Below are 19966 nucleotides of genomic sequence, written 5' to 3' on the forward strand. Positions count from 1 at the left end.
CTCTGTCGAGGAGGAAATAAGACTTTGTAGTTTCCACCACGCAAGCAACTTCCTGTTAACACCGCAGTTTATCAGCAAGTTATTTATATGCAGTCTGTCTGGTATGTAAAAACCTCCCAATTTGCTGTCAGGATCCTTTAGACAAAGAATACATGTCATCCTCCCACACTGGCTGAACTTTAGCGTTTCTTACAGTAGTATGACACAATGTTATTGAAAGACAACATGAGGTTTTCATTTATTTAAAAAATATTTTAATGCACCATTAATAAAGGGTCCAACGCATTAATACAAGAGAAATATTGCAAATAATATTAAAATAATCATCAAATTAAAAGGAAAAACAATAAAAAATAAATGAATGGAAGGTATGTACATGTTTCCTCCTCATGGAGTGAGGAAAAGGAACGACATATTTACAGCTTGAAATCAGTGTGTTTCTACGAGAAACAAACACCTCTACAATATTTACATGTACTTCTTTGATTTTTTTTTTTTCCTTTCATCTTTTTATCCTGTAGTAAAGAGGGTTGGTTTGTACTGAAAGGCTTTCACCGCAACAAAAAATATCTTACACATTTTTCCTGTTTGGGAGGGAACAAAACAAAAAGTCTTCTGCTAGTTAAAAGTTCAAAATGAAAGTTCAACTTTGGACGGCCATAGCCATATGAAAAACAGAGACAACGTGAGGGCCATATACATCCTGCTGTCTGCAGCGTGTCACAAACCTGCTGAGGCTTATCCATAAATACCTTCCACCCATCTACACTGCAAACAGATAGCAAGCATGACATTTGTTTGCCATAAGCCGATTAATGTTTCGGGGGGGGGGGAAGTGTGGAGGGGGAACGAGTCCACACACGAATAGAATACATACTAATGCATTCTGGAAAGGCCCACAAAACAGTGGAAAAATATTTTTCTAAACTAAAACGCTGAAGAGACCTGTACTAATCAAATAAATGTGCCTTTTAAAAACATTTGTAGCACTGACAAAGTTAAACACTGACCACGGCATTTTTTACTAGGGACCTGCGAGAGTTTGGTGGTGATCTTTGCTTTAAGGAGTGAGGAAAGAAAGATTAAGTAGGCATCTGACATTTGCTGGTTGAAACAAAAAAAGAGAAAACCATGGAAGGAACAACTTAACACATACAGACAGACGGACACGAAGAGAGAGATCCTATCAAACAAACACAAGTTCTCCTCACGAGACGTTTTGGTGACATAGCTATAAGCTGGGGGGGGGGGGAAGAAAAATCACGGGCCAATTCTCTGTTGTGCTGGTCCTGCATTCAAAAATTCAGCAGCCATGTAAAAATAAAACACATTTAGCTACAACTTAACTGACAAATGTTTCCAGGGTGGGTTAAAAACAATAGTTCTAATAGACTATATTTTATCCAGGCAGAGTGCTATGGCAAATCAGGAGAGTAATGCACAGTGGAGAGGGGAAATCGCGTTTTATAGTGGCTGGTGAATCCACTGAGGACAGTGGGTGGGTACACTGACGCATACTTCGCTGCAAGATTCTCACAGCGACTGCAACTAAATACCATCAATAGTAATATTAATATATAATACTATGAAATGAAATTAAGAAGGAAAAAAAAAAAAGCTCCAAAAGAATCTTCACACTTGGAAATCTTGCATAACTGAAGACCAAATTGATTGAAGTTTGTCAGCTTAAAAGTGCACCCTTAACAGGCGCTTTTAAAAACCCTGAATTTGTCTGATATTCCTGTGCGTCTATGTGCGGATTAGTGTGGGTGGGAGGCTGCGGGGGCAATGGAAGAGTGATCCAGGTTGTGGATAATGTGAGCGGACGTAGACATAGAATACCAGTGTTTTTTCAGTTTTCTTCATCAAACGGATATTGGCGTTGTGATAGAAAGACCTTTCATGCCAGGCTGTTTGGAACAACCAATTACCCATGTTAGTCAACAAATACTGCCAAAGTAGAGTGAAAGGTGAAACAGAGGACCCCCTCATTGTTTTTCACATGCCAGGTAACAAAAACCCCATACACACACTGGCTTGTGAAACTGCCAAGTGAAAGAAAAATGTGCGTGAAAAGTGCAAGTGTGTGCGTCTCTGTTTCCTGGGTCTTTTGAGGACGGCTGTGAAGCCATCCGGAGGAGTGGCAAGGGGTTTTTTCAGAGGGTGGCTTTGTTTTCGAGGTACACTCTGAGGAGGAGGGTGAAACAGGGGGTGTCTGGGTCTGGCTGGTTGTTGGCAAGTGAGGAAGAGAAGTGTGGCCGCTAGTTGAGTGTCCCGCGGCAATTCTCTGTTCCACACAGGCAAGGAATCTTGTTCTCCTCGAGGGGGAATTTGTAGTCGTAGGTGATCTCTTCATTGACGGCGATGGCCTGCTTCGAGTAGATCACAATCTTTTTCTGGGACTCTATGGTGATAACCTTGGCGTAGCAGTTTGGCTGGGGGAACAAAACAATGAGAGACTGATGAGTGAAAGCACTATGAATAAAGTACATTTTAACTAGTCATATGTAATAACCTGTTCGCTGTAACCCATATCAGTGTTGATTTAATATGTTTAGACTCACAGTGCAGCAGTGGTTGATGAATCGGGCCAGGTTGCCACATTTGGTGGCATCTATAATTGTGTCGTGGTCCACTCTGAACAAATAGCTGCTCCCGATGCCCTGCTGTGCGTATCGCTTCTCTCGATTGTCAGCCACCATCTGGACGTGTGTGAGACATAAACATCTGCTCAGTTATACCATATTAAAACCCAACCAAGGATAACAGACATTCACATAAAAAGGTGCATGAGAAACATTTGATTTAGTGTTAAACGTACAGTGCTTTTTATCATAATGCAACAACAATGCAGATGTATTATGAAAATGTTGTTGTCGCAACTATATAGAGGCCTGAATAAAATGAATATTAGGACAATTAATTACTGCATGGGATGTCACTGGTTGAGCACAGACTGAAACAGACTTGAAGCAGTACCTGTCTGATGTTTTGACCCACATACTCGATGACCATCTCATCAGCAGCAATGGGCTCCATAGCGAAAAGGCCCCACTCATGGATCCTACTGCGTCCAAAACGAAGCCTCTTCTTGCGGAACTGCATAAGGACAGACAAAACTCATTGTAACAAAGGTCTTGGTAAAAATCTAAAAAGAGTGCAGGCCTTACAAGAATATATACAGGAGACTACTTATTGACACTACAGCCTGGTCCATGGCATATGAAAGCAGAACATGCTGATTTAAGTTCTTTCTGTTTAGGCGTCTGTGGTTTTGCAAGTTGATTCTGACTCTGATAAATAAATTCTTAGTCATCAAGACAGCTTTTTCTTTCTGTATGTTCAACAGAGTTGGGCTCTGCTTAAGACTAGCACACAATTTGCTGTGGGTAAACAACAATTTTATGGTGGCAGCGAGAGGAGGTAGTATTGTTTAGTCAGCAAAGACTTAAAGTTAAAAATGTTAAAGAAAAAGCAGAAGGCAGCAAAATAACAACATTACGAAATATGATCTCCTCTTATTTTAGAAACAATGCGCCTCAGACCAGGACCAGACTAGTCTCAGTAGGTACAGATCCCATGGTTGTTACTGTAACCGTACCTTAAGCTGGTTGAGTTTGAGCAGGTCAGAGTCCATGACAGCCGTGGTGCCAATGACCGTGAGGAGGCGGCGCTGCTCCGATCGTCTCTCTGATAGAACCCGGTTGGCTCCCTGGCAGAAAATAGACAGCAGACCGCATTATAAAAGGGACGCAATATCATGATATCATATGGCCTTGAGCTAGAGAAACACTTTGACCTACATTTTAAATCTAAGGTCAAATCTATGTTGGTGTGGATAAGTTTATTTGGACATCAATCACTATGAAGATAAGACTGATAAAAACATAGAAAAAACAAAGATAAACTAGACTTGGAAACAAAAGTTGAAGCTAAAACTGTGCAACACCACAACGGTAAGATTCATGTCAGACCTACTAAAAATCATGAAGAAAGCCCAAATGTATGAAATATGGCTTCAGAAGTGATAAAAAAAAATATAAAACTGAAGGAGCTCCATCTTTGGTCCATGTCCTTTGGTTATGTCATGTTTCAAGGTAATGCATGTTTTCCTACTGTTTTAATTTATATTTTCTTTGCAAATGAATCCGCTGAACAGACCCTTACCAATGATGTATATAGCCTAATAACAAGTGTTACCACCAGCCTATGCTTTGAAAACATTTCCACTGTTTACACATGCAGACAGACCACCAGGTAGACCAAGCCACATCCCTGCACACCTGGGAGGCAACAGGTACAGACGGTTTTCAGAACAAAGCTAATACCTTAAAATTGCTGGGCTACTTTGATCAGGACATCAAACACGCTGACTGCTGTGGTGCTCAGTTACATCCCGTTTTTTGTGCTCAGTCAGCGATATTGTATCTCTATAAACACTGAGGATACACCAAAACAATATGCCCTGGGTGACAAAAAACTAAATTGCCTATGCTGAGAATATAAAGAAGCGTTTTCTTTCTCTTCTGCTTTTCTCCATGGTGATAAACACCAGCACAAAGCCAGGATGGAAAACACACTGCTGGAAAATCCAGCTGTTTGCAAATGACCTCAGTGCCAAAGTGTTCCCACCTTCCCTATCAACAATGTACCAATGCAGACAATGCACCATGACGTTTTTTTTTCAAGCGTTAACCGGAAGCTGTCACTCCTCATGTGGCCCAATAAAACTCACTTCAAAAAACTAATATCATAGAACAGATATTTGTATCTAAGATACCTGGAATACGTTAATAAAAGCTGATAAGCTGAAAATGAAAGCAGGAAAACTACTAAAAATGGGAAGGTTGGAAGGAAAAAAGTTTGTAATTGAGAGACAGAGTTCAACTACATATGCATGACAGCAGGCATACATGTGTAGCGGTGGTTTAGGGTTGGAAATCACTAAATGTTGTCAGGAACAAAAATGTTGCTTTATTTAAAGCATGCTGTTCGTAAATGAATTCCATTGACAGCAGTAAGTGGTGAAATTTTGAGAGCCTTAAGGAAAGTGTGCTGTGTGGCTCAGACCACAGACTGCTACCAAATGTTGCTAAACCAAACGCTGTTAGTCAGTGGTACAGCTTCAGTTTTACTTGTGAGGAGGACAATGCTGAATTCCGTGGTTTGTTTCTGTGCACAAGGTCTCTGGCAAATAAGCCTCCCCCCAGTGTTTTTTAAGTTGTTTTTAGAGCACTCCAAACAGCTGTCAACCATCCGCTTATACTTCAGCAAGTGTCGCACATCCAATTTATTTTACATTTGCTTGTAGAATTTGTGCACCAGGGTTTCATCCTTAGATTTTCAATAACATGTTCAATTTTATTATCCAATAAAAATGACTTGATTTATAAAAGCGCCTTTCTTGCAGAGATGCAGCACAAATTCCTTCACAAAAACAGCACCGAGGGGCCTTTCAGTTCTACTTCTTCCGTCGTTTGGTCAGGACTTCCAGACTATTAATTTTGAGCCTAATTAAAATTACAGGCATGCAAGCTCCCCTGGAGTTACCCTGGATCGGATAACCTTGGACGTGGTATCAGTCCAGATCAAATTATATCATTGTTTGGTTCGCTTTTTGCGTTAAAAGATTTTTTTGGGATGGCTTGGACAGACCAAATACAATAAAATCTGGCAGATTGTCATCAGAACTGGAAAAATGAAAAATGATTGCAATAGCACATGGGGAAAGCTCCCTTTACGGTAATGTTCCGTCTGAGAGGAAGAGAAAGACAGAGGACCAATGCCACAATCCAATAAACTGGAAATGCAGATCACATAGGTGATGACGACCATATGTAGCATCAGTGCGCTTGCATAATTACAACGTGAATTCTAATAAAGATTTAAAATGAATGTCAGATAGTATATAGGATTTTTCTTAATATCCTAAATTGAAATATAACTCTAGATAGTGTAATTCCAGTTTATTGTATCTGTGATCCTACAACTGCAGAGACTATCTGGGTTAAGGTGACATTTCAGAAAGTGATTCTGAAAAACCTAAACTAATCACCGTCAGTTTAGATTTTCACAGGTTGGGAGTAATAACGACTAAACATTTTAAAGATTTTTGTGTGTTTCCAATGAAATTTTGTTAAGTTACCATATCGTCTAATTGTGCAAAACATTTCAACACAAATGGTTCATTTATGACATTGCAAGCCACATCACTGTTCCAACCATGCATCACCATTCATCTGTAGCCTGTGGAAATCCTCTGCCCCCAAATTGTAAGTTAAACGGATCCAAATGACTGTGGGCCAATTATACTCACTTTTGTGTCTGCCTGCCAATTAAATTCCGAGGGGGGTTTTCTCAAGCATCACATTAACCATCAACAATAACCATATTCAGCAACCACTGGACCCCCTGAAGTTTGCTTACAGAGCCAGCGCAGAGCTGGAGAATATCATTCTTTCCACAACTTAGTTATTGGGAAGTACAAAAGGATTTCTTGTGAACTTTGCTTCAACTTTCCAAAGAATCAAGCCCTCAATATACCCACAGTTACAGTCTTGTAACATCATCGTAAACCTGATTGAGAGAGTTTAAATTCAGTAATAAAGAAGCTTGTCTTTATTTTTAGAGGTTCTTTAGGCATTTTCTCCTCCTCTCAATATCTATTTAAAGACATTTTGTGCAAGCCATTGCCAAGATTAAAGGTGAATATCAGCTCAACAAGCCGAGTCCAAGTAATCCAAGCTGATGCTGGTTGGAATGGACAGACCAAACTATAAAAGCGCTACTTTATAGTTAAGACGATTTTTGTATTGTTTAAAAAGTTTATATCTTCACTATTTAACTTTATATGTCTATTGTTTGTCTGATTATGTCAGAACAAAAGACCTAAACAGGTTAATATTTTGAAAATCAATTGGCAAAATCATTCAAGTAACATAGATTCAAGTTCATTGTTGTTACAAACCCATCTCTAAGAATTATAACGCTGGCAATCAAAAACGACTGACGAATGACTACACTGCGACAAATGGATAGCATTGTCAAAAAATGAAAGTGTGTGCCTACCGAAGTATCGACATTCTCCACCTCTCGTATGACCTGCTCGGGCAGGTCCAGGTCCAGATAGACATCCTTCTCCTTGCGGCTGATGGCGTAGTAGCCCTCACTCCTGGCACAACCGGTCACATGCTCACGAAGCTGTCCGCCTGCGCTCTTCTTCTTACGCCGAGGATTCGGCAAATTGGTTAGTGCAGCTCAAAGGTCAAGGACAACAGCAGGAAACCAAACAGGCATATGAAGACATCACACATTTTATCCATTACAAGGCAAAAAAAGATTGTGTGGGCTACTTATGATTGAAACACCATCTATGGTCTGAACATTGACAATTCGGAGTTAATTTTCATGGCAATCGCACGCACATATTTAGAGCAGAAGTTAGTCATTGAAAGGATATTAGTGTGGGTAACCCAGTGAGTATCATTGAGCCAGTCAGAACTGTGGTCGTCCTGCAGCAGCTTCTCATAAGTCTTCTTCAGCAACATCAAGTCCTCGCCGTCCAGGCCGGAGTTCCAGATGTCATACAGTATGGTCATCTGCTCAAACTCGCTGCGGTTGTCGAACTTCAAAGTTAATGGCAGGGCTGCTGGGACAGGTTTCGGCCAGCGCTGGGATGATGTTACCCCCGCCTCCTGCAGAAAGAGGCGCTCACTCTTCCTCACCTCTTCAATCATCTCATCCTCTGTGTCAGAGCTGGACAGTTCCCCAGACTCCAGCTCCTCCACGTCCACATCTTCCTCCAAGTCTGAGTCCTGCAGACAGGAAGAGGAATATTACTACCACGTAAAAAACGGAGCACAAGTAGGCCCAAGAACTAAGGCTGTTTTAACACATCCATTGTTGCCTTTTAGTTTCTAATCTGTTTAAGGTTAACTACAAATTAAGTGACAGACTTGGATTTACCAGATTACACATGTATGTATGAACATTAATTTTCATGTTAGAAATCCACAGAAGAGATTTGTGAGGATCTGACTGACTCAGGTCTGAAAACGACACTGATTTATCATGCACTAAACTGTACAATTGTTTTGCAGTAATCAACACAAAAAGCATGCAGCAAAACAGAAAACCTTCTGTTTTTTTTTCTGGCCAAAGCAAATGGCTCAATTAGATACAATCAGCCTGGCATGTGTGAGGGAACTCCCTGCCCAAGCATGGACATTAACAGGAGGTTTAGGCTGTTGGCAAAGTACCCGCATGACGTTAGCTTGAAGTTTTCTAAACACCAACTGAACACATTTATAAAAGATTGAGACAGCATCAGTAGGTTGTGTTGATTACATAAGCAACACTAATCAGAGCTATGATAGAGAGGAGAACAGGGACATAGCTCTTCTCCAAAAACATCCTCTGTCCATACTGTACTCTTTTATCACATTAAAGTATACTGTAGTTCTGTAGCACATAGATATTCCCATTGATTGATATCTTGATTTAATATAGTTTGGACATTTTGTAGGATCTTGTCACTTTTTCTAGGGGAAAAACCCTGATGGCATTACCATAAAAACAACACCACCAGAACTTGAAATTGGACTTGCAGAGGAGTCATACCGGATTTCTATTGTGTCAGCATGTCTGTTGTGGCATATTGTCACCTATGACACACTACGTATACGGTAACAACATCCACAAGCATTTACAGTAACAAACCAGAAGTCCCACGCACCTCTAGTTTCCGCTTCCTCTGTTTCTTGCCTGGCTGCTCCTTCTGTTTTTTTGTGTGAGGAACCTCAATGTTTTCTTTGTCTTTTCTTCTCCTCTTTTTGCTCTTGTCCTTTTCAAGTTCATAACCTTTGCTAACCATGACCTTCTTTGACGATGGAGGTAGACCTGCAGCCTGGCCAGCATCCTCAGATGCACTAAGCACTCCCATTGAAGGCAAGTATTCTCCTGTATCTCCCCTGGGTGGTAGTGCCTCTCCAATGACCTCCTCTGGTGCTTCAAGCACCCCAGAAATTGTGTTGAGGTCTGCTGGGAGCAAGACAGAGGAGTCTTTGGAGGAAGTCCTTTTGGTAGTAGGTGGTACCTGGAGAACAGGGGGTTTGCAGTAGTTGTGCTCCATAACGACAATTACACCCTCTGGGCTCATAACTAGAGCCAGTGACTCTGGTGAGAAAAGATCCTCTTCCATCTTCTGCTCCTCTGCCTCATCAGATGTCTCGGTCTCTTCTGAGTCCCCAGCGTCAGGGTCCATTTTCAGGGCTACGTCAGCCAACACAGACAGGTCGGTGGTTGAAGCTGAGGCCAGCTGCAGTAGGCTTGATGCCCCCAGCTGCTCCCTAAGTCTCAACCTCTGCTCACTTTCTTCCTCATCATCTTCCTCTCTGAGTGAGTGACAGGAAGAAGCAGACAAGCTGGTCGTCCGCGGCCTGCCTCTGGACCGTTTGTTGACAGGAGGTGGAGGAGGGGCTTCCTCGAAGGCCATTCTGCACATAGAGGCATGGTCCAATGGCAGGTTCTGCACAGTGCGGCACACCATGACAGGAGGGCCAGGAGATTTGGGGGAGTCTTTGCCTGCACCCCGTTTTCCAGGGGATTTGACAGGGGTGGTCTGAGGAGAAATGGGTGGTCCCTTTTTGGACTCTTCGGAATCTTGGGTTCGTCCAGATGGGGGCACAATGAGGGCATTGCCTTCACCTGGTTTGGAGGCAAAGGGGAGCAGTTGGATGCCCTGAGTGGGACGAGCTGATGGGGTTGACGCAGCAGTGACAGGGGAGTCTGTGGTCTTGCTAGGTGAAAGGAGAAGGGATTCACCCGCCACTTGTGAGGGAGATGGGGATAGCGGTGCAGTTGGCAGATGCATTTTGCTATCGTTCTCGCCTGTGGAGAACGAGACGGTCTTCCTGCGTTTCTTGAGAGGAGGCACAAAGACAACAGGGGATGAAGGACGTGGGTAGGGGGGAGATGGAGGACGCTTGGTAGGTGGTGCTGTTGCATCTGCCTTGCTGTCCTTGGCTTCACCTGCGAGGAAATGACAGTTTTGAAAGACTGATTCAGACAAAACACAATGCAGTTAACACAGATTTTTTTTACAGCTGTAGAGCAGCTATAGTCACATTCCAAAGAGTGTATTGTAGCTAATGATGTTGACGATAACTTTGGACTTACCCGTTCTGACCTCTGCCTTTGGAACAGCAGCTGCATTATTTTCCCTGAGAAAAACAGAAGAACATTTTTTTAACCAGCCATAATGAGAAGCACATATGATTATGCAACTTTGACTTAATGTGTTCAACAGGTCAGATCTCCTTCAGCCACGCTCAAAGACATGGAACAAACAATGACATGGAATAAACACAGAGTTTCTAACTTCATACCTGTCGTCCTTCTCATTTGTGCTGTCCATGGTTGACTCATCCATGCTGTCGAGCCCGTCACTCTCAGCCCCCTCTCCCTCGTCTTCCTCATCCTCAGAAGAAGATGAAGATGAAGATCCTGAAGAGGAAGAGCCCTCAGATGACGAGGAGAGGCTCTCATCATCACTATCAGCACTAAGGGCATCGTCTAAAAGAAAATAATTTAGTATCATTTCTGCCTGACTTAAAGTAAACATATAAACAAAGACATAGTAATAACATTACAAGCTGTCATTTACCATCAGACTCCTTTTCACTCTCCTCTTCTTCTTCATCCTCCTACAAATAAAAACAGGCTTTGGTTATGACACTAAAAAGATCACGGCGAAATGCTGCCATCTAGCAATCAGTAAGAGTAAGAGCATGATGTTAATGCAAGGCAAAAGAAAAATCTAGCTCCTTACATGTCATATGAATCAAACATTCAAATTAATGAATAATTAATAATTTTTCAAAAAGGATGGATTTATGTACCTCACTTCTATGTGTGCTTTACCTTAAGCTTATTTTGCATTGTATGGTTTGCTTTAAAAACAAAAAAACAAAACAGGACAGACTAAAATATGTATTTTTTTAAAATACACACATTTTCAGTCGAGGAGCCGTCAGACGTTTCTTCTCCCTCGCTGCCGAGCTCCCATGGTTTACGAGTTCTTGGCTTCTTTTTCCTCCTCTTGTTGTCCCTTTCTGCTCCACGCCTGTCTGCCTCTGGCATTCTCCCCTCAGTAGCTGGAAAAGAGACAACAACGGAAGTGTTATGTGCAGCAGAACTATTAATCAAACCACCCGTTTAAGATTTTCAATCTAGGCAAACCTTCATCATCCTCGTCTGGTGGGGTTGAGGGTCGCGGCCTTTTCATTTCTCCCTCTTCGAACTCCTGGGGTTCTTTCCTCTTCACCTGAACAATTTGACACCAACAACTTTTTTTAGAGCTCAGACACAGTCAAGAAAGTAGAAGATTACATTACATACTCAAAACACGATTAACTGTGCATAAGTCCTGGCAGTACAATTAGGACTGTAAGTATCTACAATTTTAATCTGCAACCACTACTGTTAGGCAATGTCTTCTTTTAAAATGCAAATCAAATAACATTGTTTCCAAGGTGGGTGAGCTGTCAATCATGGATATACAGGCCAAGATCTGCCACAGTGTGGTGCTTTTACCTTGAAGGAAGGCAGCCGTAGTGCTCCTCGGAGAGAAAATCCCTCCACGCCACCACTCTTCGCCCAATCCACAAGAGACCCGAGAGGCTCCCGAGGACGGTTGACTTTCTCCTCTTTTTTCTCATCATCCCGTAAGGCAGACACGCCCCTTACCATTGTCTGGAAAGGCTAGAGGCGGGAAACATTTACAATTTAAAATTTGTAGTCCGCTTTTGTATTTCACAGTATAACAATAATCCCCGATTAATGTCGTCAAGAGCATCATTCTGCAAGAGAGAATGAGGAAGGCAAGTTGAAACTGCCAGCAAATGCTAAAAGTAGTGACAGCTATGGAAAGCAAAACATGCTCTTCCTAGTGACAAGGCTTTTCCACATCTTGAAAGCAAAATTTGCAGCAATCTCGCACATAGGTAAAATGATGATTGTGGTTTTTAATCTGAATTCACAGTACAGTCAATATTAAAAGAGATTTAGTCCAGAGTTCAATAAAACAATCCCATAAAAAAGGTACAAAGAAGTGGACCAACACGTTTTCCTACGTTCTCAAAAAGAACACACCAGCAAGCCTAAAAACCAAGACAATGCCATTATTGTTATGATTATTTTTCCTTACCTTGGCCTTAGTCTCTTTCCTCTCCCACCACTCATCAAAGGTTGCAAAGGCAACGTTCTCCACCATTTTGCGGTTCAGGTCCCTCTGCATGATGTTTTTCATTTCCTGGATCAGAGCAGCTAGGACCATCTGCACTGTGGCTTCATTCGGATTCTCAGCCAGTATGGGCATTGCCTCCCCAGGAGCCCTGTACTCGTCTCCATCCCCAGGCAGCATGGTGCCATAGCCAGGTGGAGGCATGTAGGAGGGGTACTGTGGTGGTAAGACGTGTGGCGGCCAGCCAGAATGGGGAGGTGGGATGCCATGGTGTGGAAGGGGGGGTATCTGAGTGCTGTGGGGATCAGGGTAGGGGTATGGCATGTGAGGGGGCATGTAGCGGTGGTCCTGGTCATAATGAGAGCCCGCACCGCTCCCCTCTTGGTCTATGTAGGGATGGTGTGTGTGGGGTGGTGGCATAGAGTGGAGATGGTATGAGGTGTAGTCTGCAGTTGCTGCCTCACCAGGGCCAGGGGTGCCGTTGGATGACGACAGGCGCATCTGGTGTAAGCGACTAAGCATGTGGGTCTGCATTTGGAAGGACATAGGAGCTCCACCGCTGTATTGGTTCATCAGTTCCATGGAGGTGGCATAGTCATACATGTGGTGGGGCATGGGAGGAGGATACTCAGGGTGCAGCTCCATGTGGGGGAGGGGAGGGATCCCTGGGGGAGGCGGGGGCTGGAGAGAGTAACCAGGGGGAGGTGGAGGAGGCAAATGAGGAGGGTAGGAAGGTATGGGAGGGTGCATGGAGGTGCCAAAGTGCTGTGCAGAGTCAGAAATAGGTTGGGGTGAAGATGAAGGGTCTGTTGTTTGTGAAGGCATGGCAGCCTGAGATGAAGACGGAGAGGAACCTGACGTGACTGAGGGCTGGTGGGTCGTCACCGTTGTTATGGTGGTCGCCTCCTCCTCCTCATCTGAGATCTCCATGTCTTCCCCGGAGGAATGAGGAGAGGACTGAAAAAAAAAAACCCAACCAGAATTAACTGTTTTAAGTTGGGAAGTCACACGCTTTTAAAAGTGGAGCTACAGAGATACATCACAACTTAAGTTTAGAGTTTAGTGTTGGAACATAGCATATTAATGTAATGCCTACTTAGGTCTTGGAGATGTGTGCTTAACATGTTATTTCTTTTCGCTTTGTTTTTCTTCTTTTGCACCAAAAAAGACCAAAGTAATAAGCTGCCTGCAAACATCCAATGTTACAGGGCACAGCTAAAAATAACAGCATTTTTGGAATGACTTGGCAAGTGAGAACTAGAGCTGCATTAATTAGTTGTCAACTGTTACATTCAATGGAGATCTGAAATCAATCAAATTGTTGAGACCAAACAGTCTACAGAGATCTTGTGATTTTTTTTTCGTGCTACTGATCTTACCTGACTTTGTCCATTGTAAGGTGGTGTGTGCGCTCCTGTCCTGCTGCGTGTATCAGCAGATGCAGCCTGGGAAGAGTCCTCCTGCAAAGCTCCAGTCCCAGTGAGGCCAACCTGGGGCTGGGGTTCCTCTGGTGGCAGGATGTGGGAGGAGTAGGTGGAAGAGGATGGTGTAGTTGCTGTCAGTACAGTGGGACTCTTCCTACCTTCTCCCCCCTTTCCCCGTTTCCTTCCTCTGTGTCCATCCCTGTCTCTTTCCCCTTTCCTCCTGTGGTCCTTCTCCCCACTGTCTCCCAACTGATTACCACCTGTGTGCTCTCCTGTTACATCACCCGACCCACCTCTTCGCTCTCCTCCGTCCCCCCGCGTGCCCCTCTGCTTCTCCTCTTTCCTATCTTCTTCATCTTCTTCGTCAGAGGCAAGGAAAGAAAATTTAGCCTTTTGTTCCTTTAGGAGCATCTCAATACGTGAGTCAAGGCTGCTGCTGTGGTAGACGAATGGTAAACTCTCATTTGTGGAATCTGGCTCTGGGGAGGAGGAGTCACGTTGAGGGGGTGGTGGGGAGCAAGAGGAGGTGGGAAGATGGTGTGGGAGGGAGGTAGAGGAAGGGGAGGTAGAGGAGGAGGCGATGGAGGGCTGGGGTGGAGAGGAAGGTGGTGGCGTCTTTGGCGGTGCCGGTGGAGTGCTGGGACGGCGCTTAGGTTTTGTCCACTGCTCTTCGCGGACTGGACTATCCTGGTTGAAGTCCAGTGTTCCAAGTGTCTCAGCTACAGCCGCTGCAATGACTGAGGCTGGCGGGAGCGGAGGCGGTGGTGGAGGAGGTGGAGGCAGAGCACTGTGATGACCAGCGTGGTAGTCTTTTTCAGCACCTGCTGAAGGAAGAGAACCCCTCTCTGACAAGCTTGTGCCCCCGAGACGGGTGGAAACATCCAATCCCTGAGGAGGGGCTGGGGCAGGCTCTTTGGAGGAGTATGCAGAGTAAGATGAGGGGGGAGGAGACATGCTGTTTGAGGAAGAGCGGTAAGAATTGGAATTGTATCTGGGGTCAGAGCTGTTGGAGTAGTCACTGTCTCTGTCTCTGTCTCTATCCCGGTCTCTGTCTCGATCTCTATCTCGGTCCCTGTCGCGGTCATGGCTGCTCCTTCTGCGGCTGCTGCTGCCATGGTGGTTGTGAGAATGGTGGTGGTTGCGGTGTCTCTGGTGGCTGTGTTCACCTGATCGAGAGCCCAGGCTGTCTCGCCGGTACCCCCTGTCGTCCCTGCGTTCTGAGTGGTGATGGGAATGATGAGAATGGTACTTTGAGGAAGAGTTTGTGTCTTGCTGGTGGTGGTATGATGACCTTCTGGAGCCAACAGCCCCTGGCCCGTAGCGGCCCCCTGAGTCTCTATCCCGGTCTCGCTCCCTATCTGCCATTGGGGGCTGATCATACTGGGTGGCAAGAGGCGGTGGAGGCATTGTGGAGTGGTGCGCTATGTGTGGCCCAGGCCCTGCAACATTGGGGTATGAGGGGTAGCACGGCGGCTCATTGGGACGGTATGATGGGGTTGGGGGATACATAGGGCGACCTCGATGATATGCTGAGGGCTCTTGCGCATCCTCAGAGTAGCGAGACACTTTGTATCCTCCGACAGTAGAAGAGACTGCAGAAGACGAGGATGAGGAAGGTAGCATGTCTTGGGGAGGGTAGCCGCTGCCCAAAGTGCCAGTGTTGTAGCCAGTATGCCTGCTAGAATAAAAATGAAGTCGATTTTAAATTTTCATCATTTTTGGACCGAAGAATGATGGACAAAATAATGCAACATCAGAATTTGATTCCTGCTCTTCTACCAACTATCTGTGCCACCACTGCCAGTTTGCCATGTTGTTTCCTAACTTTGACTGAGGGATCTGAATTTGCCTCATGATAATGACAGTAGCAAGGCAAAGGTAAAACTTTGATGTGAAACTCTCTATAAGCTAAACAGCAATGAACTGACCTGGCGCCGCTGTAGCCCGAATCTTGTGAGAAAGGGGTCCCAGATCTGGAGCTGTAAGGTGTTCCTCCTCCACCTCCCTGAGATGATGCAGAGGGAGGCGTATCCAGACGCTGATCACTGTACCCAGTATCGGCAGAGCAAGGGGTGGCGCTACCTGACGTGAGGGCTTGGACACCTGCTGCCAATACCGCAAGCTCACTGGAGAGCCTCCGCCTGATTTCTGATGACTGTGCAGCAAAAAGGAAATACGTTTTTTTTTTTTTATTAAGTAAGAATGATTCACTCTCTGATTGTGCTGAATTTGATTCAGAATGTGTGCAATCAATGACTTTCAAAAAAAATGCTGCTAAAACACTTTATACTCATTTGCAATTCAGCTCTATTTGATCATTAAATGAGTGAAGGGACAGTACCGTGTCAGGCTGTGGTTGTGGCTGTGGCGGTGGCTGTGGCTGTGTTGGAGCCTGAGGCTGGACCCTGTCTGTCAAAGCCTTGCCTCCCAGAGGCACAGTCTGAGGAGTGTAGGACCCGTTCACTATCAGGTCATAATACTTCTGCCTCTGCTGGCCTAGGTTAAAAAAAAACAGAAGGCACAGAAATACATAAATGCTTTGAAATGAGCTCATCAGCTACACAAATGTATCTACTTATAATGAGGTTTCCAAGACAAACACCATTAGGTTTAATGGCCTCCAACAAGAGTCAGCTAATCTGCACGTTTTGTTTGTCTCATTTGCTTTTAGGTCTGTTTGTAAGTTCGCAAGACATCTCAAAATCTTGTTAACGGATTTTAGTTTCATTAACTGGGAAATTAGGGCATAGAACAAGTGAATTACTTTGTTATAACTGGGATTAAGGTGCAGATAGATTCAGATAGATTGGAAAAACAGGATTTTGTTTTAGACGGTGTCAGTAGTTTCTCATAAACCACAGCTCTTTCTTAGATGACACAAAAAGCTTGCATACACAGTCTCTCCCAATAGTGCCTCACTTTGGGTGTTACTATGTATTAATATGTGTTTACAGAGTGTTTCATTTTGAAGGTCTTTTAGCTTACCTTTTATATCCAGTTGAGCGTGTATGATGTTACCCATGACAGAAGTATTGTGCAGTTGCTTGACTGTGTCCTTGGCTCCTCTGGTGCTGGTAAACAAAACCCTGGCCAGGCCCAAATGCTTCCTGGTCTTGGGGTGAAACAGGATTTCCATCTCCTCCACCTCACCAAACTTGGCACACATTTCTGCCAAAAAGGGCTCCTTGATGTTGTCATTGAGTCTAGCAAAGGTCACCTCCTTGAGGGGTATGGGACCAACGTAGAACTCATCGAGCTGGGAAGAAAATGGGCAAAATCGGTGAGAAGAATATGTCACTCCAAAAGAAGCTCCTGTGTCGGGTGAGATTACTGTTGACCGCCTATTCTCACCTTAAACTTCGGCACTGGCAGGGACAGCTCTGTATACCTGGACCATAGTCTCCGGGGTCTTGGGTCCCGCAGTTCACCCACGGGAGGAAATCCAGAGTCCTGATATAATAATACAGGTTGCAGCTCAAAAAAACCCAAACATTTTAAGGCACACACATTACAGACTGGAGAAAAGCGAACTTCAACTCACTGGCACACTGAAATGCACTCCATCATATCTGTAGATCTTCTGTGTGACCCGCCGAATGGCTGGGTCCTGGACGAGTTTGTAGCTCTTCCACTGCAAACTGACAGCTTTTTGTGAATCTGCCCCACCGTCTGGATCCATCCTACAACTGAATGTCAAAGGGAAACCAGGATTTCAGACATTGCAGCAGCTACCGTGTGGGGACACAACCTCCTCAGAGCAGCCACCACGAGAAGCGAAGATTTGACAAATTATCTGCAGAGGAGAGAAATACTGATCTGAAATGCTGCAGTAATTACAACGAAAGTATACTCGGCCGCTGGCTGTAGGTACACTGTCTGATAACGTAACCTAACGTGCAGCTGCGTCACATCAGTTAGCCAACTTTTTGTGGTCAATGCCCGTTAATAATAATCTTGAAGGCAGAGGGGGAAAAAAATATTATACAGGATAACAACCAGGACGTTTATAGTCCCGAGTAAGATGCTGCGTGCTGTCAAAACAATGACCAGCGTTACGTCACAAGACAGTTAGTTCAGCTAGCAACATGCTAGCTGCATCAACAAAATGCTAAGAAACTGCATTCTCCAACGTCTAGACAGAGTTCCCGTTACACGCAGATGAAACCGGGTTCCGAACCGCACCGCTTGAACCACATCATCGGTAGCTACTGCGTTAGATAACGTCAACCGATGTTAAATTACTTATGCCTTCTCGCGTTAGCTAGGGCAAGTTAACGCTGCCGCTGGCTAATGCTAACTAGCAAGAACATCAAGTTAGGAGTCAAACTCTGATATTATAGACCCTCCGCTCGCTTCATTAACCATTTATCCGTGACTTTCATGTTATGCACCTATCTTTAAGGTTCTACCTACTTGTTTGGCCTCCAGTTCGCCTAAATTCAGACCCCACCTCTTCAAGACCTACTGCCCGCTCATCCGAAAGTAGCAACCCGCCGCTACAGTGTAGGCAGCTACAGCCAGGCCCGGGAGACGAACAAGAAAAACACTGAGCCCCTAACAGAAAAGGGACGTCTCCGATTTAGCGCCGAAGCAAATCCGATGAACTAAAATGATGTCGCTATCATTCCGGTAGTTAGCCGAGGCAACAACACGCCTCCCCGAGCGGCGAAGCCATTGTTTTCGCCTTAAAATCCCTATATTGTGGAGCGAGCCGCCATCGCGTAACCAACCTGAAAGCCTCGCCTGTTCTCCATCAGTTATGCGAATGCAGCCCACGATTGCTGATCCACACTTTCGTCACTCCGGATAACTAAATAAATAAATACGGAACACAGATGTAAAATATGAAAATGTAATTAAAATTAAACATTTTTTAGTAAAACATACGACTAGATTTTTTTTTAATTAACGGTCAATTTTTACAGTTAAGTTTTTCAGTTATTTGAATCTGCTTATGCAAATCCAAGCACAGGAAAGTTACAATTGCGCCCCCTAAAGTCCGAACAGTGACAGCTCAGCTAACGCAAATTGACTTGATTCATAGCTGTTTTTAAAGCGCATTCAAATGTTTGATATGTAGAGAATATAAGTATAAATATAATGTGTTATTACTGAAAGGTACTCTAAGTATCAAAAGTAAAAGTATTCATCGGGTAGCAAAATGGCCCCTGAATGTGTTTATATGTTTATTTACTTAGTTTTTATATTTTATTATAGGGTTACTATAACTTATGTACAAATATATACACTAAATGTAGCAGATCTAAGAAGACTGAGGGACTTACAAATACATTTACCTTGTATCTTGTATGTAAGCAGCATTTCAATGTCGAGGTGAACCATAACAAGTTATCCTATTTTATAAACTGATCATAGGTTTTGGCATATTAGAGCTGAAGTACTTAAATAATGTGTGACTCCAGCAGCAAATACTTAGGTAAAGTTCATCCTCAAAACTGAACTCAAGTTCAGTAATTGAGTGAATGTCCCTTCATTCCTCCGCTTCATAAATATGTCTCTTAAAGTCTGAGCTGACCCAAAATAAACATGTCTAGAGGCAGTGTTTCAATGTTTGCCATGAGTCAAATGGCCAACACTGTGCACCATTCATTAATAAACAGTGACTATGTAGTGCTTGCAAAATAATTTCCTTTTGTACTTAAATATGCACATTTGAGTGGTACAGAATGGACCTTTTAGAAAATAACAAAAATATCAAAACTGGATTTTCCAATTAAATTGACTAATGTGTTGTAGAAACTCAACATTTTTCCTCTGTGCCCTTGTTATATTATTTACTTAAATCAAAAAGCAACCAGAGTGAACCCCATAGGGAAACTGAATGAAGTACATACACCACATATGGACAACATGGGTAAGATGATGCAATAAATCAAGCATACAAAATAAAGATGAATCCAGTTTCATACTGGTCAAACTATGTCTGCAAAATCCGGCTTTATGGAAGTACACCCAAGTGAGTCATCTGCCATGGTGGGCCTTCATACTACAAAGGTTAGGATGCTATCATTCTGAGGGATTTAAACATTATCCCACTCAGTATACCTGCATTATTGTTGAGAAGCTGTCATTTAATTTTCAGATAGCGTTGACAATAGAAGTCAGAGGATTACCCAAGAGATATTGTAGGTATATCCATACTTACATTGAGATAGACAGTCATTGCATCAATTTTAGCTCGTCAACCACACTGATGTAACCAAATCTTGTTCAGGGACTGCTGACGCTACCTAAAAGTTAAATATAGCATTAGGCTTCACCCATTCTGGTCCCTGTTACA

General features: G+C 43.7%; 1 protein-coding gene across 5 annotated transcripts; it reads right to left on the reverse strand.

Annotated features, from left to right (window-relative positions):
• Nucleotides 1–237: 237 nt before the first annotated feature.
• Nucleotides 238–18455, reverse strand: setd1a (SET domain containing 1A, histone lysine methyltransferase). Of its 5 annotated transcripts, none has more exons than XM_030407489.1 (21): nt 18396–18455; nt 17207–17351; nt 17017–17115; nt 16651–16921; nt 16007–16161; nt 15594–15820; nt 13621–15343; nt 12206–13198; nt 11593–11760; nt 11239–11323; nt 11011–11153; nt 10664–10703; nt 10386–10572; nt 10177–10220; nt 8735–10029; nt 7460–7814; nt 7069–7250; nt 3602–3712; nt 2980–3099; nt 2565–2702; nt 238–2435 (listed from the first exon to the last, which is right to left on the reverse strand). In XM_030407489.1, exons 2-21 carry the CDS (start codon nt 17342–17344, stop codon nt 2262–2264), a joined length of 6648 nt encoding a protein of 2215 aa, XP_030263349.1. In that variant the 5' UTR covers nt 17345–17351; nt 18396–18455; the 3' UTR covers nt 238–2261. The 5 variants fall into 5 exon arrangements, with proteins under 5 accessions (XP_030263349.1, XP_030263352.1, XP_030263347.1 ...); XM_030407492.1 differs by having other exon boundaries at nt 13621–15340; nt 17207–17458; nt 18396–18426; XM_030407487.1 differs by having other exon boundaries at nt 17207–17458; nt 18396–18425.
• Between the last annotated feature and the right edge of the window lie 1511 nt (nt 18456–19966).

Source organism: Sparus aurata, chromosome 23, assembly GCF_900880675.1.
Source record: "Sparus aurata chromosome 23, fSpaAur1.1, whole genome shotgun sequence".
Classification (NCBI taxonomy): Eukaryota; Metazoa; Chordata; class Actinopteri; order Spariformes; family Sparidae; genus Sparus; species Sparus aurata.

Bases quoted from the DNA above. Each gene is read 5' to 3' on its own strand.
- setd1a (XM_030407489.1), bottom strand. From the start codon at position 17,344: ATGGATCCAGACGGTGGGGCAGATTCACAAAAAGCTGTCAGTTTGCAG. The intron at 16,162-16,650 runs GTAAGCTAAAAG...TTTTTAACCTAG, and splicing joins CGCTCAACTGGATATAAAAG to GCCAGCAGAGGCAGAAGTAT. The intron at 2,703-2,979 runs GTACTGCTTCAA...ACACACGTCCAG, and splicing joins TGGGTCAAAACATCAGACAG to ATGGTGGCTGACAATCGAGA.